Source organism: Heliangelus exortis, chromosome 2 (assembly GCF_036169615.1).
Source record: "Heliangelus exortis chromosome 2, bHelExo1.hap1, whole genome shotgun sequence".
NCBI lineage: Eukaryota > Metazoa > Chordata > Aves > Apodiformes > Trochilidae > Heliangelus > Heliangelus exortis.
Window position 1 is genome coordinate 55,851,643 of NC_092423.1, and position 23,642 is coordinate 55,875,284.

The 23,642-nt window shown below is 36.4% G+C and overlaps 1 protein-coding gene across 2 annotated transcripts in view; it reads left to right on the forward strand.

Annotated features, from left to right (window-relative positions):
- The window catches only part of CUL1 (cullin 1), a 51,176-nt gene that overhangs the window by 25,531 nt on the left and 2,003 nt on the right, over positions 1-23,642 (forward strand). The window contains exons 7-20 of one of the 2 annotated variants that reach the window (XM_071736209.1): positions 193-356; positions 4,174-4,336; positions 9,764-9,894; positions 13,772-13,879; positions 13,977-14,083; positions 15,217-15,265; positions 15,705-15,836; positions 16,381-16,498; positions 17,396-17,472; positions 18,202-18,333; positions 19,710-19,802; positions 21,066-21,113; positions 21,203-21,285; positions 22,732-22,837. In XM_071736209.1, coding sequence (XP_071592310.1) covers positions 193-356; positions 4,174-4,336; positions 9,764-9,894; positions 13,772-13,879; positions 13,977-14,083; positions 15,217-15,265; positions 15,705-15,836; positions 16,381-16,498; positions 17,396-17,472; positions 18,202-18,333; positions 19,710-19,802; positions 21,066-21,113; positions 21,203-21,285; positions 22,732-22,837 — 1,511 coding nt within the window. The remainder of the gene's footprint in view (positions 1-192; positions 357-4,173; positions 4,337-9,763; positions 9,895-13,771; positions 13,880-13,976; positions 14,084-15,216; positions 15,266-15,704; positions 15,837-16,380; positions 16,499-17,395; positions 17,473-18,201; positions 18,334-19,709; positions 19,803-21,065; positions 21,114-21,202; positions 21,286-22,731; positions 22,838-23,642) is intronic. The other variant, XM_071736210.1, reaches the window with a different exon arrangement.

Genomic DNA, 23,642 nt, shown 5'->3' on the forward strand with positions numbered 1-23,642 from the left:
TGTAGAAAAAAACTAGGTTTATATAAGTAGGGTTCTGTACTACTTATTTTTTTAAATGCAAAATAAATATATGCTGTTAAAAGTTTGTAAAAGTGCTGCAGATGCTGTCACAGTTAATGTAAATTAGAATCAGGATACCTGTTCAATAGCAACAGACCACATAAGACAATTGACAATTTTATCTTTTTTCAGTGGAGCTCGGGCTCAATGAAGATGATGCATTTGCAAAAGGTCCTACACTAACTGTCTATAAAGAATCGTTTGAATCTCAATTTCTTGCTGACACAGAGAGATTTTATACCCGAGAAAGTACTGAATTCTTGCAACAGAACCCAGTCACAGAGTACATGAAGAAAGTAAGTTATTTAATAAGGTTTGTGATTATCTTCTTGATACAGATATTTCAAAAATAATATAAATTCTTGGCTTTTATAATAAGTTTCTTAAAATACTGATTATTTTACAGAAAAAATTAGCTCTTTTTCCCTGTGATGATTTGCTTCTCTGTTTATCTGTCTGAAATTTCTTTCCTTAGTGTATTTCAGTAAGTACAATGAAAGACTGAAACCTTCTTAATGGGCAGAACAAAAGAGAATGTTAAAATAAATTCATTTTGTTAGACTTTAAGAAACCAAAACAATCATTCTGCTTTATGAATTCACTGTTCCTGTGCAAGGAACGGTGTTGGCCCATTTATTGAAATTGCTTCATGAGCCAGCAGGCCAAGGCAGTCCTTCATTAATTAGCTTTAATTATCACAGAATATATTAATGTAATGAACCCTACACAGTACTTCTAATCAGCAGAGGCCAGATTTTAATCTTGTATAGTTTCTGGTTTGGGGGATCCCAGACGGGACATCCAGTCTTACTGGATGTGAAATAGGTATCTTCCATTTTGGGAAAGTGCTGCTTTGTATATTTTTTAATTCACTTTTCCCCACATTCTGAATTGCTGCTTTCAGTTTAACTTGAAAATCCCTTTCATTTTAATTAAAAAAAAACCCCAAACCCAACAGCAACAAACCAACCAAACAACAAAAACAATACAAAAACAACAAACAGAAAAACAGCCAACCAACCAAAACAAATAACAAAATCTTTTTGATTTCATAAACTGCCAAATCTACATCCCTCCCTGCAGTGTCTTTGTGTTCCTTTTGTTTAACTCTTTTTGCCACAAAGCACATCCTGTCTTGAGTCTTGGCGTTAAAGTCAATGGTTTACCCCAATAAAAGGTGGTGGGTGGAGAAGTCCTAGAAATAACACAGTTAAACACATCCTCCTTTTAGTGTATTGGAATAGTTGACCAGTGTTTTGCAGAACTATCTATGTTTACTTTTGTTGAATTCATTATTTTTACTACTTCCCTTCATATTCTTATCTCTATTCTTATCCAAACATACATAATGTATGTAAAACCAGAGTAAGACTTATCCAGGCTTTCTTGGTACAGGAGAGTAGAAAGCTGTCTGGAGGTCATTGCTGTTTCAAGAAGTAGAGATTAGTGAGTGGCAAGTAGGAAAAACTTACTCGTATCCCAAACAATCTTCAAGACTTCAAAAATCTACAAAAAGAGCAACTGGATTTGCTTGAGGCTGATTCTGAAGCTGAAAACACTTACAAAGCTACCAGAAGGCACTGGAAATCTTCAGCAAGACAGTGTGTAGGCTAAACTCTTTGCTTAAAGTCACATGCTAGATATATATATATAGATACATAGATATATGAGGTATTTGGTCTGTCTTGGCATCTCCTTACAGTTTATGTGCATAAATTGAAATCAAACTGAACAAGAAACTGTTTTCATTACTCATTTCCTGGTTTTTAACTAATGAAAATGTGTGTTAGGGTACAGTAAATATGATCAGAGCTTGCAAAATGATACATACAAAGGGATGTTACCTAACAGAAAGTGGAAACATGAATTGACACTTAGCTAACTCACTGGAACAAATTGTCTGATCTCTCTAGTTTGCATGCTCTACTGGAGAGATCGAGAGGTCGTGCAAGTCTACAGAATTATTAGTTTAGAATTCAGATAGATTTGCGCATCAGTTTTCTCTTGCTTTTATTTTGCATAAGAAATTCTTAACATTTTTTACCCAAACATGACAAGGCAGTTTTGTGAACTTAATTTTTTTTGTTGTTGTTGTCTCAGTATTGTAATCCCGCATGCCACACAGAGTGGTACTCCCCATAATTATTGCTCATGCATTGCTAGAATTTCTGTTATGAAACACCTGAAATGAGGCTGATGCAAACAACTGCAAGTTTCCCAGCAGTGTATAGCAGTAAGAAGTCTGTAAAAGTAGCCAGTTCGAAGTTCAAACTACAAAGAAATCTGCTGTTAATATGCTTACATGACTTTCTCACTGAAGGACTGTACATTGAGTTCTAATTGGGGATAAATAATATTGCTAAATAAAAAACAACCAACATGTTGGAGCACCTTAGTGCACACCAGCCTAAGATTAGATATTAGCATGATACAGTAAAATTATGTTTGTTGCTTGTACAGTACTCTGTGAAATCTTAATTAGAATTAGGAAATGTGCATGTAGTTATACAGGGCAGAGTTCCTGAATTTAGAAGGACTGTAAATTTTTCTTCTCAGGCCAGACCTCATGAGTAAAGCTGGCATGGCTTGATGTGCTGTAGGTAAAAAGGTCAGTATTTCTTAAGACTCCCTTGAAATCAAATCTCAAGCTGAACTTTGGATCTTTGTATTTAAGCCAGTCAAAGATACTATTGTGTGAACTAATTATTTGGTTTTGAAATACGACTTTAAAAGGGAAATGTCATTATAAGAATGCAAAAAGTGAGAGAGTATAAATAAATTTGAACTCAGAACAAGTGTTTATTTTCAGAAAGGAGCTCAGAGTGAGAGTTGACTGTTAACATTAAAAGTGGAGGTCTAAGGGAATTTTAGAAGCAGCATTAGAAGTGGCAGAGTTCCCTGAACTGCAAAAGTACAGAAGTGGTTAAACATAAGTAGTTCTACTAGTCTGATTCCAGTTTTCAGCACTAATCAGAAAGTTTTGCTGCTATTTGTTGTCACTGTTATTTCTTACTGGTAAGAAACTGGCAAGCACTCTGAAGCATGAGCTTATATCCCGTCCCAAACTTGATTTTCTTTCCCATATTTTAACCTGGACTAGTTTAAATCTAGGAGAAGGTAATCCAGGATTATTTCACAAGAGCAAAGTGCAAAATTAGTACCGAAATGAGCTAATGTAGCTGTGGCAGAGATTATTTAAAGCTGTCTGTGTATGACACAGTGCACTTAAAGTCAGGCGGTTTTTTGGTGTTGTCCATAGTGTGATCTTTCATGCGTAGTTGATATTCCAAAATACCAGGAAAATGGATCAATTTAATTTGCTTTTCTTGGTGAAGTTATTGATTTAAATAAGTTGGAGTGACAAGGGGATATAGGCACTTTAATCCTACTACTGTGCTGTAATTAGAGATGACTTTTGAAGCAAACCTTTAACATTTTTGCAAATACAGTAGAGAACTTCTATAAACAACTTTAATTTTACATTTTAGCATAAGTACTCTTCTTTGAGTGACATTTAAAATATTGGCTTGCTAGGAAGGTACACGTATGTAGCGTTTAATATGCCAAATTGTAGTATAATTTAAATGACTGGATGATCAGGAAGCTTCTCTGTATGAGAATGCAGCTGAAAACATTCAAATAAAACTATCATGGGCATACTGTTATATTGTAGTTTTCTGCCATTTAGTTTTGTAGAGGCATGAAATACATTCTTGTTTATCTTAAAACTACCTCTGTAGTTGGAAAGCTTGCTGATGCTAAAACTGCCAGCACCTCCTATAAGCAGCTTTCTTTCTGGCAGCAGAAGTTTCTGTCTGTTAACTTCTTGTTCTGAAGCAATGGGAAAACAATCTTCCTGTTACTTTCTACCCATTTTAAAAATATCTAATATTACCAACATAAACATAGATTCCATATGTATATTAAGATTCCCAGAAAATAACATCTTAAGTGGGTTGATTGTAACATTGCATTAGTGAGAGGTTTGCTTTTTTTTGCTTGTTTGTTTTTGTTGTTTTCTGGATGAATTTACTAAATAGTCATCTGGTTTCTGCTCCTAGATTTCTATTCTGCTTTCCATACAGGTTTCTTGATAATCTCTTTGTTCTATAGGCTGAAGCTCGCCTCCTGGAAGAGCAGCGTAGAGTTCAGGTGTATCTCCATGAGAGCACCCAAGATGAGTTAGCACGAAAATGTGAGCAAGTACTTATCGAAAAACACCTGGAAATATTTCACACAGAGTTCCAGAATTTGTTGGATGCTGACAAAAATGAAGGTAAGGAAATTCAAATATTAGTTTTAGACTTCAAGCTCATCCCTGATAATTTATGAGTAATGTAAATTCTGGTGATAGCTAAATGTGATTTGTTCAAGAATTAGAGAGAAGACAGACATTAACCTGATTGACACGCAACTTTTAACTAAATTGGGGTGGCTGAGGATGTTGCCTTCAAGAAGCCTATTCTGATTGCAGGTATTAAGGCAAAACAGTACTACTCATTTTGGTTTCTCTTAGTATGTCTGGAGGAGATTCAAGAGCACTCAAGCCATTCTTCCAGCTTGAAAGAAAAAGTTGTGAGACAAATAACAAACCAGTAGTCTTACCAGCTAACACTTCAGTCCATGGATCTGAGCCAGCAGTGAGAATTTTAAAATCCAAATTGTCTACAAGTATATATAGGAAATAAGGAGCTTCTAAAATACAGGACATAAAATACATAAAACTGTATATAGAGCATGAAGAAAAGGGGGAAATTATTACTTGATAAGGTAATTTCAGCTGTGAAATTGAGTTTTAAGTGGAGGGACACTACAGCAAGGCACCAGCAATCCATGAAGAAAGCTCGTCAGTATTGAAGAATCGCCAGTGTATCCTAGCTGAGAGGAAGGTGGACAAGAATGCCAGGAGGCTTACATAGGTGAACAAGGAGCTCCTGAATACTCTTAGATGTAAAAAGTAAGTCTTCAGAGGGTGGAAGCAAGAACAGGCAGCCTGGGAGGGATACAGAGAAGTTGTCCTAGCATCCAGGGATCAAGTTAAGAAAGCTAAAGCCCAGATAGAATTAAATCTCTACAGAACATCAAAGGTAATAAGAAAAGCTTCTACAGATGCATCAGTGATGAAAGGAAGACTAAGGAAAAAGTGAACCCTCTCCAAAAGGAAGCAGGAGACCTGATCATGAGGGATATGGAGAAGGCTGAGGCACTTAATGACTTTTTTTGGCTCTGAACCCATCAAGGGCTCTGGCCAGAGCATCCAAGTTACAGAAGGCAAAGGTAGGGACTAGGAGAAGTAGGATCCACCCATTGTAGAAGATGAGCAGTTTTGAGACCATCTAAAGAACCTGAAAGTTCACAAATCTGTGGGACCTGACAAGATCCATCCACAGCTCCTTAGGGCATTGGCAGATGAAATTGCAATGCCATTTTTTATTATATTTGAGAAGTCTTGGCGGTGTGGTGAAGTTCCCACTGAGTGGAAAAGGGGAAACATAATCCCCATTTGCAGAAAGGGAAAAAAGGAAGACTCGGGGAACTATGGACCACTCAGTCTCACCTCTGCTTGGCAAAATTATGGAGTAGGTCCTTCTGAAGGCTCTGCTAAGGCACATGGAAAATGTGAAGGTGGTCTTTGGTAAACAGCATGGCTTCATCAGGGGCAAATCATGCCTGACAAATTTGGTGGCCTTTTGTGATGGAGTCACAGGATTGGTGAACAAGGGAACAGCAGCTGGTGTGATCTACTTGGACTTGTGTAAAGTGTTAGCCACTGTCTTGCACAGTGTCCTGGTCTCTTAATTGGAAAGCTATGTGCTGGATGGACCACTTGGTGGATAAGGCTGGATGGTTATACTCAGAGTCAATAGCTAAATGTGCGAATGGAGACAAGTGATAAGTGCCATTCCTCAGGGTTGATATTGGGACCAGTGCTGTTTAACATTTTTGTCAGAGACAAGGATGGTGGAATAGAGTGCACCCTCTGCAACTTTGCTAATGACATTAAGCTGTGTGATGTGGTCAACACACTGGAGGGAAGGGATGGGGTGCCATCCAGAGGGACTTTGACATGCTTGAGACGTGGGCCTGTGCAAACTGTGTGAAGTTCAACAGGCCAAGTGCATGGTCCTGCACTTGGCTTGGGGCAGTCCCAAGCACAAATACAGGTTGGGCGGAGAATGGATTGAGAACAGCGCTAAGGAGAAGGATTTGCTGGTGGTGTGGGTTAAAAGAAGCTCCCCATGAGCCAGCAAGGTGCTTGCAGCCCAGAAAACCAACCGTATCCTGGGCTGCATCAAAAGAAGTGTGGCCAGCAGGCCAAAGGTGCTGACTCTCCCTCTCTGCTTTCCTCCCGTGCCATGTCCAGTTCTAGAGATCCCAAAACACAAAGGATATGGAACACTGGGGCAAGTCCAGAGGAGGGCCACAAAGATGATTAGAGGGTTGGAGCACCTCTCCTGTGGAGACAGGTTGAGAGAGTTGGGGTTTTTTAGCCTGGAGAAGAAAAGGCTCTGGAGACACTTTATAGTGACCTTTCAGTACCTGAAGGAGGTCTACAGGAAAGCTGGAGAGGGACTTTTTACAAGGACGTGAAGTGATAGGACAGGGGCGATGGGTTTAAACTGGAAGAGGGTAGATTTAGGTTAGACAGTAGGAAGAAATTCTTCAGTGTGAGAGTGGTGAGAAAATGGAACAGGTTGCTCAGGGAAGTTGTGGATGGCCCCTCCCTAGAAATGTTCAGGAGCAGGTTAGATGATAGTGGGAGTTGTCTGTGCAGGGGGTTTAGAACTAGGTTATCTTTCATGTCCCTTCCAACCAAAAGCATTCTATAATTCTTTGATAATGGATCCTGTTAATACCTTCACAGAGAGCATACAGAATAGAGACTTTAGTAGTTCCTCTAAAATTACTAAAGATTATCAAAGAGTTTATATATGTTTAAGGAATTGCCAATTGTACTTGATTTTATGAGTTTCTTCAGGAGTTAATGCTTAGCACAAAATGACAGTTTGGCCAAATAATTTGTATGCATCATGCAGATGATAAGAGTGAACAGTGTTTCTTGTTTTTCTAGTTTGGGAATTAATCTAAATCTATGTAGGAAGGCAAGGCAAGAGCCTATTGCTGAAATATTGTTTTTTAAAAAGTGAAGGAATTTAAGAGAGGTATTATGATGAAGTTACTATTGATGATACTGTTCATTTGAAAGTTGTGAAATGCAGTTTTTACTTTATACATATATCAACATTAAAAGAGCAACTATGAATAGTTAGTATAATCATTGTGTTGATAACAGATACTTCAAAATAGAAAATGTCAATTCATTGTGATTAGGAGGTCAGAAGTTACCTGTTTCAAATGTAAACAGAAGATTTTTTTAATCTTGTCCTAGTATTTGAGTCAGATGTTGTTTCTGGTTCTAAATAAATGTATTTACCTTGTGATTGGAAGGGGTTTTGATACAGATGGGTGTTGACTAATAAAACTACTTTATAAATGTTTTCTGACAATAGAAATTTTTTTTTTCTGAAAAAAAGCCTTCCCAGGCTTTTTCTTTCTTCTTTTCCTTTATAAAGCACATGAGTTAAGTGAGCCTTTAATACAGTGACTTATCACAGCGATGCAATTCCTTAAGTTTGTCAAGGTAAAAAAGGAAAGGGTGGACCTTGTGTCTGTGGCATCATCTTGTTACATGTTTTTAGGTTTACTTTCATTTGTGTTGTCTCTAAGATTAATTAGGCATTTTTAAATGCTTGATTTTTTTTTTTCTTCTTCTTTTTCAAAATATTTCCTTTTATCAGGCTTCAGTTAAGCAAATTTCAGTAGTTCCCTTTCCCTTTATACGTTTTGTAAAGTCTCAAGGTTAGAAACATTTATTTTAAAAGATTCTTTGATAATTCATGTCTTTAATCACTATAGTCAGTTCACTCTGAAATTCATAATATAAAATAGCCTGTTGTAGACTATCCTAATCTTACAATAAAATCTTGATCTCAGTTAAATTATTCAACCAGTTATAAAGGTTCTGGGGCACATTTGTCATGTGTTACTCGTATCACATGTATGAGTATGTACAAACGTATGTTATGTTTAAGAAATAATTATGCTTATTGAAAGCAGGCTGTAATGATTTAGGTGGAGTTCCTATGTGTATCTTCCTTGAAGCTTTGTAGTGTCTCTTCTATTTTTCTCTGAATACAGTCATCCTGAAGACCAACCTGTGGGTAGGCCTAGCAGCAGCTTATTATATCTACACATCATATTATTTTCCTACCTTTTTTCTAAAATTTTGAAGATTAAAAAGCCAAATTCTTATATTATTATGGAAGTTTAACATCAGTTTGCAAATGCTTTCTGAGACAAAATAACTTGGTTTTCAAATCCAAAAGTTTAAGCTTGTCAAAGTTGTAAGGAATGGAAAGCATTATATATGAACGAAAAGAGGTGTTGTTACTTCAGTAACAAAGACAAAGTTCTGTGTGTTGTATTTCAGTCAGTGATACAGTTGCTTGATTGCTCGGTTTTGTTTAATCTGATAATTCTCAGGTGATGATAAATTGCTCATAAGCCCTTTAGAGAAGTTCTTACACTTCTAGAAGTGCTAGATGCAGCTGACAGTATTAAGATAGATTCAACAAGGTGAAATCTCCTAATTAGTTTACAGTAGCTATTTTTTTTTTTTTTTCTGCTTCTCTTAAGTGCCTCTTTGGTGTGAGGAAGCTTACTAGTGGGTCTGTGTATCTGATTTATGGCCATATTAAAGTTTGTGGGTTTTTTCCTTTTTGTTAAAAAAGAGTTCTGCACTCATGAAGTACAAAGTATCAGCCCTGTTGAAAATGAATAAAAAACCCAAAAAGCCTCTTTAGTATAAGACTTTTGAAAATTACTAATTAATTTTGGAAAGTCTTGTCTGAAAATCGGTGAGATTTTAGTATGAACCTTTAATATATGTGAAATTGTTATATTTATTTTTATCTTTGTTGGTTTTGTTCCATTATAATACTTTTCAGAATCTTTTCTTTCCTTGAGATACAATTATTTCAACTGGCAATCATATTTTTTTTAAAGAGATGACTATACTTTATTGGAGGAGATTGGGTTTATGTTTCAGTGTATCTGCTAAGGTCTTATCAATACATAAAATTTTTGCCTTAAATTTCCAGCTCTTACCACTGATGATGCCCCAAGTAGAAGTGTAAATATACAAAAGGCTACAAGTGGTGTTAGATCTCTGAGACTTGTTCAGAATAGGATTATTAAAGACAGTGGTCAGCTGTAGAATGTTGTACCCTTGGCATGGCCAGCAGTAATGACAGTCCAAATTCGTGGTAATGCTTCAAAACTTTGTCTAAGTAAGAGTGGTTTTACTCCATTTTTTAAAATCATTGCACCTCTTTAAATTATGAAAACTAGAAATCAGTAGTAAATATACTTCTATAATTTAAGTTGCTTTTTCTTGTTGAGTTTTTTGTGGTATTGTGAAGATGAAACAAATCTTAGTACTTAAGAGGTTGTTTTCTCTTTAACCATAATTTAATTCAAAATTCTGCTACGCTGTATCATTTTTGCTGTGGTTTTTTTCTGGCTTTTTATAGGAGCACTTACGTTACAAAAACACATTTTTGTTGATGATGGATGTTTAGCTCCAAATTGGAGTCATAGATTGTACAAATGGAAGATGTTTTGGGTTGTTTTTTTTTTCCAGACTTGGGACGCATGTATAACCTTGTATCTCGAATCCAGGATGGCCTTGGAGAGCTGAAAAAACTTTTGGAAACTCACATTCATAATCAAGGTCTAGCTGCAATTGAAAAATGTGGAGAAGCTGCTCTAAATGCAAGTATCATGTCAAAATAAGTCTGTGTGTAGTTCCTGCTAGTTTTGTATTAAAGAAGGGTGAATGCTTCCTCATATAATTTCCAGTTAGCTTATGTTTTTCATATCACTAATTCAGTTTTTTGAGGACTAGGCAGTTATCAAATGTTGATAGTCTGAGTAAAACAGGTCATATGACTGTGTTACTAGTTTCTGAACTTGAGTTTCTTTGTTTTTCTTTTTGAGTTTTCCATTCTGAGTTAGTGCTCTCTGGGGTGAAACTGAAGCTTTATGGAAAGCTTACTGTGCAAGTGCAACATCCTACACTTACAGATAGATCAGAAATCCCAGCTTAAAGAAGCACAGTTCAATGGACTGTGTTTTATTTCATCATCTTAAAAGACTACTGACTTGGATGGGTCTGTTTGGATGAAGTTTTTCTTGGTTATAGGTTTTTTTGTGAATGGCTTTTCTATATGGAAAAGCATGAGAAATAAAAGGAAGAGAACTGAAATGATTGGAGAGGTGACAGTATAAGGAGCAGGTCAGATCTTCTGCAACACTGTGGTTGTTTAACCACACAATTGTCTTTTTTTATTTGATTTTGTAATTGTAATTTCAGCCTTAATTTTATATTGATTAGGTTTTAATCTCGGCAATATGAAATAATTTAAACCCTTTGCTAAGCTTTTTGTCTATAGATAATTTGAGACTTCTTAGCAAAAAAAAAAAAAGAAATGTTGCACAAAGCAAAGTTAAGGTAGAATAGAGATTCTGGTAAATTTTTATTTAAAATGAGGTTTAACTTTGATTTTTGACAGAGTTTTTTTTAACCTGTTAGTGACCTCAGATATTCTTGAAATAGCTAGTATTCATTAAAGCAGTAATCTATAATGATGGCATGGAGAGCAAAAAACCAAAACTTTGGTTTTGCATTGCAGATTAAAATGTTTTAGGTTTGTAGTCACAGAATCACAGAAACTTAGGGGTTGGAAAGGATCTCAAAAGATCATTGAGTCCAACCCCCCTGCCAGACCACGTACAGGAGGTCACATAGGAACAGGTCCAGACAGGTTTTGAATGTCTTCAGAGAAGGAGACTCTACAACCAGCCTGGGCAGCCTGATCCAGTGCTCTGTCACCCTCACAGTAAAAAAAATTCTCCTCGTTTATATAGAACCTCCTATGCTCAAGCTTGTATCTTTTGCCTCTTGTCCTGTCATAGGGCATGATTGGAAAGAGCCTGGCACCATCATCCTGGTTCTCTCCCTTTATGTATTTATAAAGATTAATGAGGTCACCCCTCATTCTCCTGTTCTCCAAGCTGAGAAGACCCGGCTCCCTCAGCCTTTCCTCGTAAGGGAGATGTTCCACTCCATCATCTTGGTTGCTCTGCGCTGAACTCCTTCAAGCAGTTCCCAGTCCTTCATAAACTGAGGTGCCCAGAACTGGACACAGTCTTCAAGATGTGGCCTCACCAGGGCTGAGTAGAAGAGGAGGAGAACCTCTCTCAACCTGCTAACCACCCCCCTTCTAATGCACCCCCAGGATGCTATTGGCCTTCTTGGCTACAAGGACACATTGTTGGCTCATGGTCATCCTTCCATCCACCAGCACCCCCACGTCCCTTTCCCCTTCACTGTTCTTCAGCAGCTCAGTCCTCAGCCTGTACTGGTTCTTGGGATTGTTCCTACCGAGATGCAAGACTCTACACTTGCCCTTGTTATAATACATTAAATTTCTCCCTGCCCAACTCTCTAGCCCGTCTAGGTCCCTCTGAATGTAGCAGCACAGCCTTCTGGACTGTCAGCCAGTCCTCCCAGCTTTGTGTCATCAGCAAATTTGCGGAGAAGACACTCTGTCCCATCATCAAAGTCATTGATAAAGATGTTGAACAGGATTTGACCCAGCACAGATCCTTGGGGGTCTCCACTAGTCATAGATCTCCAGTTGGGCTCTGTGCCACTGTGCTCTTTGGGCTCTTACTGTATAGCCAGTTCCTAATCCATCTCACTGTCAGTTTCTAACCCACATTTCCTGAGCTTGCTCAAGAGGATGTTGACACAAGACTGTGTCAAAAGCCTTGCTTAGGTCAGGGTAGACTACATCCACTTGTCTCCCTGCATCTAGCCATTCAGTCACAACATCATAGAAGGCTATCAGATCAGTCAAACATTATTTCCCCTTGGTAGATCCATGCTGACTACTCTTGATAACCTTCTCTTCCATGTGCTTAGAGATGACCTCCAGAACAAGTCACTCCATCATTTTTCCAGGGATGGAGATGAGGCTGACTGGTCTGTAATTGCCTGGATCTTCCTTCTTGCCCTTTTTGAAGATTGGAGTGACATTGTCTTTCCTCCAGTCCTCAGGCATCTCTCCTGTTAGTCATGATCTTTCGAAAATGATGGAGACTGGAATGGCAATAACATCAGCCAGATCTCTCAGCACTCTTGGGTGCATCTCATCATGGCCCATGGACTTGTGTGTGTTCAGTTTTCATAACTGATCTCTAGCCCTGTCTTCACTGACCAGTGCTGAGTCTTTCCTCCTCCAGGATTTCTCTTATGCCCAGGGTCTGGAGTTCACAAGGGTTGGTTGTAGGAGTAAAGACTGAAGCAAAGAAGGCACTTAGCAACTCTGCCTTCTCTGCATCCTCGGTTATCAGACCCACATTTTCCCACATTTGGTTATATTGTATGTGTGTGTGTTGTGGTAATCAGTGGATGCCTTTCTGAATGTCCTTCAAGTCCTCTTGAATTTCATATCTGGGAGTTCTCCATGATCTCAGTTCTTTATCTCAAGCCTGACATTAGATTACATGGATAACTGATCTATGCCCATCTCCAGTGGAAAAAGGAAATGTTTTTCAGGATCCTGATATGACCCTGCCCATCTCTTGCCATTTGTTGCCACCATCCAGAACTCTTACCATGAGTGTTACAGGAGTACCTCCATGCCTAGTCCTTTTAATTTTTATTTATAGACCTGTTGTCCTTGAGTGCTTCTAATCCATTCTTGAACCTACTGATATTATGTGCATCCAACAACTTCCTGTGACAGCAAGTTCTGGAAGACCATTAGCTTGTATGTAAAGATGTTCTTTATCTGGCTTAAACATGTTTCTTACCACTTTCATCAAGTGTCTTGTAGTTATAAAAATGTAGCTTTTGGTGATCATTTGATTTTTTTTTTTTTTTTTTCCTTGTCATTCTACTGATTTTGTCAGCCTTGGTCATGTGCCCTTTCAAACTTCTTATCTGCAAAGAAAAGACTGACTTTTTACTCTGTAGACAGCTGCCCTATCTACGTGGCATTTCAGTTGCCTTTTCTTGTTCCTACTTTGACTCCACCTTTACTGAAATGCAGAGCTCAGTAGTTGCACACAGGACTCAGTCTGTAAGTGCTTAATGCTTATTGGCATTTGGTTGCCACTAAGCATTGAGTGGATAATTTTTAAAAACTGTCATGAATGATTGAGGTCTCTGTACTGCTGTACCTATGTGGAATACACATTACTACGTCAGAGATTATTTTCAAGGGTTTCTTCTATAGCAACGGGCATTTTATGATTGTCCAGCTCTCTCGGGTCTTACTTGAATTCAGCTTCTGTCTTTAAAAATGTCCTTGAAAACGTTTGAAACAGCTGAGTAAGGGGTTTTGTTCTCTTTTGTACTCATATACTTTAGTACATTCTGCACTGTGGTTGCTGTAAATGAAAGCTTATGCTAATGTAAGTCAGTGTTGGACGTAAACTAGTCTGGGTACCTTTAAAATATTTCTAATACTTTGTAGACTTTTGCTATAAAAATTTGCTTAGGTCAGTGAGTGGTTCTGTTTTGGAGGAAGTAGAAAGCAGAAATTCAACAAGTTGTAAAAACAATCTCTCTTTACTGCAGGATCCAAAAATGTATGTACAGACAGTGTTGGATGTCCATAAGAAATACAATGCTTTAGTCATGTCTGCATTCAACAATGATGCTGGCTTTGTGGCTGCATTAGACAAAGTAAGTATAGGTAGTGGCAAACAGTGAATTTTTTTTTTTTTTTTTCTCCTTCAAGTGTGTTGTGTCCCAAAATTTCACTGTCTTTTGTGATTTATAGGCTTGTGGTCGATTTATAAATAATAATGCAGTGACAAAAATGGCTCAATCATCCAGTAAATCCCCAGAGCTACTGGCACGATACTGTGACTCTTTACTGAAGAAAAGGTATGTCATCAGAGAAAGATGATTATTCCAGGTCGACATTTATTTGAAAGGATTTAGCATATGAAGTTCTGTATTGCATCTTCAGAAACAGAAATTAATGTTTACAGAAAAAATAATTATACAAAACTTAAAATAAAAAAATCCCTATAGAACCATTTCTAAAGATAATATGAGTGATTATATGAAGAGAGAAGTAATACAAGATCTAAACACTTTCTTTCCTTATAGGAAACTAAATTCATTTGTTTGGGTTTGGGTTTTTTGTTGTTTGTTTTGAGGTTTTGTTTTTTTTTTTTTGTGGTGGTTGGTGTTGTTTGGGGTTTTTTTGTTGGATTTTTGTTATTTTTGTTTGTTGTTTCTGTTTGGTTTTAAATAAAACACTTCACTTTTCCCTTCCCCATCCCCTCCTTCCTTCAGCAAAGCTTTTATTTTCTCCTTTATAAATACGAGCCTTCTGCATGTTAGACTTAGTGGTACGTCTGATGGACAAGCATGATGTGGAGGAAAACAATGTGATGCCACCTGAGCTCTCACCCAGTCAGGATCCAGCTTATTGAGCTTTTTTCTTTTTACTGCAGTAAGATAAGAAATGAAGGTAGCATTTAGCAGCAGAAAAGGCCAGAAAAGAGAAATGCATGTTTAAGCCCCTAAGTCCTGAGAAGTAACAGGCTATCAGGAAGCCCCTAACAATTCATTATCTAGGAATCAGCCTGTTGCTTAAAATTCCCATACTTCAGAATTGCTTACATGTGGAGTACTGTTCATTTCATTACACTGTTTTCTCTATAAAGAGTCTTTGATCTGTGTTCCTTTGTTTATGGAATTTCCATATACATCCATGTGTTGTATTAATTCATCAGTTTTGGATTTATTTCTATTTCTATTTCTATTTCTATTTCTATTTCTATTTCTATTTCTATTTCTATTTCTATTTCTATTTCTATTTCTATTTCTATTTCTATTTCTATTTCTATTTCTATTTCTATTTCTATTTCTATTTCTATTTCTATTTCTATTTCTATTTATATATATAAAGCGCCTATCACCATATTGATAAACATTCTTTGGAACCACTCTGACAGCAGAGGTAAGTGTATTAAAAAGTGTATTAAAATACACTTCTTTAATTGCAGCTCAAAGAATCCAGAAGAAGCAGAATTGGAAGATACACTCAATCAAGTGGTAAGATATATACAAATACAGTTCCTTTCTGTGTAAGCTTTGAAATATTGAACCTTAATATTTCATCTTTTTTGTTAATAAACTTAATCTCTGTGTAGCTTGTTCGTTGTATCTATTTTTTTTAATTAAAATTTTAAAAAAGCCCTTTATAGCAGATTTAGGAATGGCTAAATTGAGTGTATACTTTTACTTCATTTTTATATACACAAATATATAAATTCTACAGTATATTTATATATAATTACATATAAGCACGCTATATTCATATAGTCTGTAGATATAGAATATACAGTTTGTCTTTAAAATACTCCCACCCTCCAAAAAACAAAAAACCCTGTCCTTAAAATTTTAGTGCAAGTAAAGTAGCTACTGCTACAGCTTTTTTGAGACAAATGCTTGAATTTATTTTTTTTTTTACAAATTCTCTTGTTTTTTCCAGATGGTTGTCTTCAAGTACATTGAGGATAAAGATGTATTTCAAAAATTTTATGCTAAAATGCTGGCAAAAAGGCTTGTACATCAGAACAGTGCTAGTGATGATGCTGAGGCAAGCATGATCTCTAAACTAAAAGTGAGTATTTGGCTGTCCCATGTTCTACCATAGTTCAGGTGTGCCTTGGAAAGCATTGATGCATGTCCTTTCATTTCATTCTTTTATGTAGAATAGAAAAATACACCAGCCAGGTCTTTTTTGTTTTGGGGGCTTTTTTCAGCCTCCTAGGAGGTTGTTGTGCATGTCTGTCCAGAGTATTTCAGGTAGAGTTAAGCTTAATTATTCTTACCCAAATGATTGACATGGATATAATTATCCAAGGGAATGACTGCAAGAAGTAGCTTAATTTCCTTAACTGTTGTTCATTCAGGGTCAGGCAAAATATGATCTGATACACTTCTAGTAGTCTGTTTCATTGTGTGTGTTGCTTCAGTTTTAAGCAAAATTTTCTTCAAATTTTTATTACAGTTTACACATCTAATTGGGATCAGTATCTTGAATAAGGAAAATACTGAAGTTTCTACATCTTCTTTAAAAAAAAATAAGCTCTGATACTTTGTTATTATCATTTTCCAATGTCAAAAATGTGTCTTGCTGACATATCTGTGCTTCTAAAATACAGCAAGCTTGTGGTTTTGAGTATACCTCCAAGCTGCAGCGGATGTTCCAAGATATTGGTGTAAGCAAGGACTTGAATGAGCAATTCAAAAAGCACCTGACCAATTCAGAACCATTAGATTGTAAGTAATATGTTTACCTAAGTTACTGTTGAGTACTTCAGCTTCCTCTTCTAACTATGAGGAAAATACTTGATTTAGACATCATACCCCCAGCAGTTAGAATTAGTACTATTTTATCCAAGATAAGTAGGATTTTAAATTAGTCTTTTAGGTCTGTACTTCATCTTGTAATAGCAATTTGTATTTTCTGTTATGGGTAGCTTCCTCCTGATTTTGCAGCTCATGTTTAGGTATGTAATTAAATTAAGGAAGATTCTGTTGGTTTTTTTGTTTTGGGATGGTTTTTATTTTTTTATTGGAAAGATGTTTTTCTTCAAGCAGCTCGTATTTTGAGCACAACATGGCTTAAGTTCATACTTGTTTAAAAGTATTAAGAAAAAGAGGATGTTGTGGTTTAGGTCATTAGCCACTTTTTAATAAAGTTACATTTTTTTCATTGAAGCACATTAAAATGAAAGAATTGGTAATTATTTTTCAAATACATTTAGAGTTTTCTATTGTTATGCTTAAATTTTACTTATTTTTATACTGACTTTCCCCAAAACTGTTGTGTACTGTGGAATTCTGGTTACACATAAAAGTAAACGCTTACAAACTTCTAGACGTGCAAGTTAAGAGAAATTTATTTTAGGGGTAGAAACAAGATAATAACTTGTACAAATGAAAGAAAATTGACTGTCACAGTAAATCTAGAGCTCTCCAGCTACAGCAGCATGTTAGATGAATTGCTTTGCTTTATGATCAGAATAAAAAATATTGCTTAATGATTTTTCATCATGTTAGTTTGAGCAAAAGGCAGAACCATTTCTTGTTTGTGTTAGAACTGGGACTATGTGTTTGAAGCAACACTGCAAACAAGCAGCATAATGCAACTCAGACTCTTCATCTCTCTTCCAGTGGATTTCAGCATCCAAGTGCTGAGTTCAGGATCATGGCCGTTCCAGCAGTCTTGCACGTTTGCTCTGCCATCTGAGGTGAGGCGTTTGCACTTGGTTCATTTCAATGTGGAATGATCATATGAAAAACTGTAGGGTATTTGGAGAAAGATAAGTCAGTGAGGTGGTAGGAGGGAACTGTGTGAAATACAGAACTGTTTTCTCCCATGAAAAGACCCAGGGTAGTGAATCTTTTGTCAGAAAATTAAAAAGTAACCGAAAGAAATCTTTGATAGTGTATTTTTCTATGTATACATTTATGCCCTTGCTTGGACTCTGTCCAGTTAAAGTATTTAGATAATATAATAATTAGTCTTCTAGTTGTCAGTTTTCAGGTTAAGTTTTTAGTTAATTAGTTATTTAGTTAATTTGGTAATTTTTTAAATTCAGTTTTTGAGTGCTTATCCAGAACAGACAAGACATGGATACTTAATATGAGAAAGAAGTGTAACTGCTGTTACCTGGAGGATGAAGGTAGCTAAAAGAAATCACCTTTCTAGCCTTGATTAATTGTATCATAACAGGAAGCAGAAACTTAATTTTTTGTTTAGGTTTGTATTGGTAATGAGATTTCAAAGGAGCAACTGGTAACAGGAAAAATTTCCACTGAAGTATTCAAATACTTTGGATTTGTGTTTTTCATACTCAGCATGGCAGTTGAGGGTGATCTGATTTGATTCTCCTTTACTGGTGCCACAGCATGATCAAGGAAGGGTATTTACCCTAAGAACGTAAATTTTCTTACTTAGTGTTGCTGTTTTTATACAGCTAGAACGGAGCTATCAGAGATTTACTGCATTTTATGCCAGTCGACATAGTGGAAGAAAATTAACGTGGTTGTATCAGCTGTCCAAAGGAGAATTGGTTACCAACTGTTTCAAAAATAGATACACATTACAGGTAAGAATAACATCATCCTATGGAAACACTTGATGATTGCATTCATAAGACTGGATGCAGCTGATCACTTAAAAGGCATGCTCTTTCTCCGCTCCACTGCTCTTATGTTTTTCGGATGGGCTGCTTAGTCTCTCTTCGTCTCTCTTCATTTGGAGATAATTGCTTTGCCTCACTTTAAAGGACCATTGTGCAGATAAGCATGTTTAAAATGATGAAGTGTGTAGCTGTTGAAGTAGAGGAATTCATGTATGCTTGCACAAACGGTATTTTATGACTTGAACGGTATTTTATTTGTATGCCAAAATACTTAACATTTATGTATGTAATGATGAATTACAAGTATTTAAAATAATTTGACTCCTTAATTGGGGGACTTGTGTGCACATTCATGTGTGTACACACAGAGCTACTACTTAGCTATGTATACTACTTTATTATTTGTGATGTTCACATGCATTCATTAGCTTTATTCCTGTGAATAATGCTGCTTTTTTTAAAGCAAAGTACAGATGCAAGACCTAATGGCTACAGATCTGTGTATTACTGCAGTGAACATAAATGTTAGCCTTACCCAGGTGGTTGTTGGGGTTTAATAGAATATGTTAATATGTTTAATAGAACCTTTATAATATGTTTATTTACTGTACTGATACTTAAGTTCTATGTTGGAAAGAAAACTGACTTGAAGAGGAAATACATTACTTGTGGTTTAAACAGGTTTTGAACTGCATTGTGTGAGACAGTTTCAACCTCTTTGCCTAAGTTCTGGTGTGTCTTTTACTTTCTTGTCTGCCTTCTCTTAAAAAGTAGAGCAGGAGTGTTCACAACAGTAAGAAATAAAAATATAATCACAGACTCTGAAAATAAACATATGTTAACCCTTTGGTGATAGACATGAATACACCAGTGATAGCTGACCTGTTTATAAATTTGATTTGATTATTCTGCTGGAGTTGGGAGGGTTGTGAGGATGAATTCAGTAGTCTGTGTAGGTTTTAATGAAGATTAATGTGTAAGAGTCAGAGAGTGATGGAGGAAAATAATTTGGAATTATATTAGCAAGTAGAAAGGTATGGCTTTGACACCATAATAGAAGATTTGATTAAGTGTCTGCAGCTAGTTAAATGGCCATAATCTTAGGGTTTATGTTTAGATAATGCTGGAGGGTAGAGTTCTGATTGTATAAGTAACATCAGGTTTTTTTGTACTGTGAAATGGTTAGCACTAGCTGGGCTAGTCTCTATTGTCCAAATATTCTAGTATATGGGTTTGACTGGTGAAGTTTGAGCTGTTCCAATTCAGTAAGTATGATTTTTCATTCTCATTTTCTGATTTTCCTCCTCCCCCCCTTCATTCTCTTTTTTTCAATCTGATAGGCATCCACATTCCAGATGGCGATTTTACTGCAGTACAACACAGAAGATGCCTATACTGTGCAGCAGCTGACAGACAGTACCCAAATAAAAATGGTAGAGACTTTGTACATTTTACCACACTCCAGTGAACAAGTCTTTTGGTCTTCAGGGCTCTTCCTGCTATCATAAGAAACTGGGATTAGACATGCTTGAAGCCAGGGTTGGTCTTGTCAGGAAGGAGACAAATGTGCTCCATTCTTGGTCAACTTACTTTTCTGGTTTGTTCTCCTATAGTCATAACTGCCTAGTCTTCTGATGAATCTGGTGGTTTTATGTCTAGCTTCCTCCTGATTTTTCAGTATTTCATTAATGTACATTTTAATATTAAAAGACAACATTCTAGGAAAAACAGCATTTTCCCTAAATGGCTGATCTGTGCATCAGTTCTTCACATCTCAAGGGTTATATACATGAATACAGTAAAATCTGCAGTTTTATTGATTGTCTCTTTCTTGCGGAAAAGTTTTTTTTTCTGTTTTTTTCTCCAAGTAGACTTTATGTCCCACAGTTTATTTGGCATCTGTGTCTTTTACTAGTAGGTCTGAATCAAGGCTGCTAGCACTTCTGGGAAGTTAGGCAATTTCTAGCCAGTAAGATCTTCGAGAAAAGCATATTTAGAAAGTTACTGGTGATGATAGTTTACAGCAAACCCAGAAGTTTTATGGACTTTTTTATGTACACTTATTTGCATATGTATGTAAAATAAATATCTAGTTGGATTAAATAAATCATGACCAGAGTAAAACTCTTTATGCATCTGAAAACTAACTGCATGAAACCCAGAATATTTCCACTGTGATAAAATAGCAGCTTTGCTATCCTGCACAGAACACTAACAATAGCATAGCCATCTGGGAGACTGACCAGCAACAGTAACCAAAACCAATTCCTATGTAAGCAAGAAAAGAAAAACCTGTTAATCAGAAAACAGAAGGGGCTTGTTTCTGAGGCTTAAGCTTGCCATGGTATCTACATTTTCATGGTTTGCAGAAAACTTATTTCTAGCACTTGCAAATTGGCTTGCAGAATAGCTTCTAAAACCAAAACTTTCCAGTTGCTTTGTTTGGAATTAATATTTCTCAAGAATTTTGTGTTACTTGTCCACAATAAATTGCAAATAAATAAATTACTACATTTACTTTACATTTTATTACATTTTATTTATGTGAACTACATTTTTACTGCCTGTTTTTTTTTTTCCACACTCATTTTGGATTGTTCTGCACCAGTTCTTACTGTACATTTGTGTATTCTTGTTGAAGTGTTTTTGGTCAGAGATAGGTGATGCCTATGCTAATTTTATCTGTAATTTTGTAGGATATCTTGGCACAAGTTCTACAGATACTGTTGAAATCAAAATTGCTTGTAAGTACTCTTGTTTTTTTCTGAACTATTAACATTCAGCAAAAGTATTTAATGAATATTTATTTGTTTATTTAATTTATTTTTTATAGGTTTTGGAAGATGAAAATGCTAATGTTGATGAAGTGGAATTAAAACCAGATACCTTAATAAAACTGTATCTTGGTTATAAAAAGTAAGTAAAAACTTGAGCAGTATACATCACCAGTGTTAGCATTCTCCTGCTCTGCTTTCAGAATTTGAATAAAACCTAATATAGCTGGGTTGAAAGCTCCAGGGTTCAAGTTCCAACTCAAATATAGATCCAACATGTACCACTTTTAAAGGAGGGGTTGGCTATTAGGGAGAATGGGTAAGATTTCAGCTATTTGACTTTGACTTTGTCATGAAATTTGTCAAGGCCTGGTTTTATTTTTAAAATGTCCTTTTTGTTCCTTGATTCTTGGCTGATTTATTTCTGGTATTGTGCTGATTTTTACTGAGGTACATGTCTTGCATGTACTTAGCAAAATACATTATATTTTATAAGGTTACAACAGTGTACAGTGACTAGCAAAGGTCAAAGTCTTAAGTGTTCATCCATTAGAGACAACATGAGAAGATCAGCAAGCTCATTCAGAACTTTGGAGTGTACAGTGATTTGGCCACTTAAACAAGATTTCAGTTAGTTTTTATTGCTGACTGTAACCAGAGTTGCTTTCAATATTTGTCTGGTTTAAGTTGTTAACAGTATGGGGGTGAGGAATTCAGTGAGTAAATTCAGTGAGGAATTGAGTACTTTCTGAAGAGAAGATCTTGAAGTGAAAGAAACATTTTTAAACCTTTCCTTGTATCTCACCATCTGCTTACTTCCCTCCTTGACCATTAATTAAAGGTTTGAGAATTCATGGTCAGTTACATTAATGCAGAGATGGAAACAGCTCAGCATGGCTGCACGGTGTGGCTCAATGGTTCCCAACTTATGGCACACAAGGCTTCTAAATAAATAACAGATCTCCTCTACACCACAGCTTTCCTTGATGCAGCCAACACTCCACACTCTGTGGTACTGTCTCTTGTTCCCCACTTGTGACACTGCACTTTGTCTTGAGAAAATTGCATGTGGTAGTGGGCTCACCCCAGCACGACCATGGGTGCTGGGAGTGTGGGTAAGAAAGGCAGAATTCAGTTTTATAGAACAAATTGATTTTTCCACATTACTGTCAGAATTCAATCTGTAAATCACAAAGGTGATGCTTTTTCCCCTGCCTTTTTTTTTCCCTATACCCTGACTGGGAGTTTATTATTCAGCATAGAAATGTTTCAAATGTAGAGTAATTGTACAGCTCTGACTAGACTTAAGAGATCTGTAGGCTAGATTCAGTAAGTCATAAAATACACAGACAACCACCAGAAAGGTATCCCGTTTTTTTGGCTGTGAGGGTTTTTTAATTTGTTTTTTCAAACTTGAATTCAAGGTGGCACTCGTGACAATTTTAGACAAAGTCTCTTTCTGAAAAGTAACTGTAGTAGCATGGTTTCTATTTTGCAGTTCTGTCTTGATTTTTTTTGCTGTTTGTTTTTTTAAACAGGCTAATTGCTTTATTAATTGCTTTATTAACTTACGGCTTTTGCTTTACAGTAAAAAATTAAGGGTAAACATCAATGTGCCAATGAAGACTGAACAGAAGCAGGAGCAAGAAACTACACACAAAAATATAGAGGAAGATAGGAAACTACTGATTCAGGTGACTTGTATTGCAGAATGCTACCATGCTATAAACTTAGAATTACAGCTTTGTTATCCTTTAATGAAACTTACTGTGGGGTATTCTTAATTTTCATTAAAAGACACAATGCCGTTGCAGTGCACTGTGTTAGAACTACAGATGTTTTTACAATAATGTTAAAGGTGATTGGAGTATGCAATAGAAAATGTAGAAAGGCATGATAGGACATTGTTCTGCACAGGAACATCCTGTTGATGAGTGCTTGGGTTCCATGGATGCACACATTCACCAGACCTTTGTTCTTGGTGAAAACTAGTAATACCTGGCTAGTATAAACTTAACAATGTTTTTTTATCAGTTCATTTGGAATCCACTTGAGAAACAAAGGTGAAGGAAATACAAATATACTACTTACAGTGTCACAGTAAAGTTAAAATATATAAAGAAGGCTTTCTGTTATTTACGTATGCATAGAATCATTAAGGTTGGAAAAGATGTTCAAGATCATCAAATCCAACTGTAATACAGCTACCACAGCCACTAAACCATATCCTGAACCTCCCCTGGCACAACGTAAACCCATTTCCTCTCATCCTATCACTAGTTACTTGGGAGAAGAGACCAACACCAGCCTCTCTACAGCTTCCCTTCAGGTAGTTATATAGAGAGCAGTAAGATCTCACTCTGAGACGTGTCTTCTTCAGACTAAATAACCCTAGCTCCTAAGTCATTCCTCATATGATGTGTCCTCCAAATCCCTCACCAGCCTCGTAGCTCTTCTCTGGACACACTCAACATCTTTCTTATATTGTGGTGCCCAGAA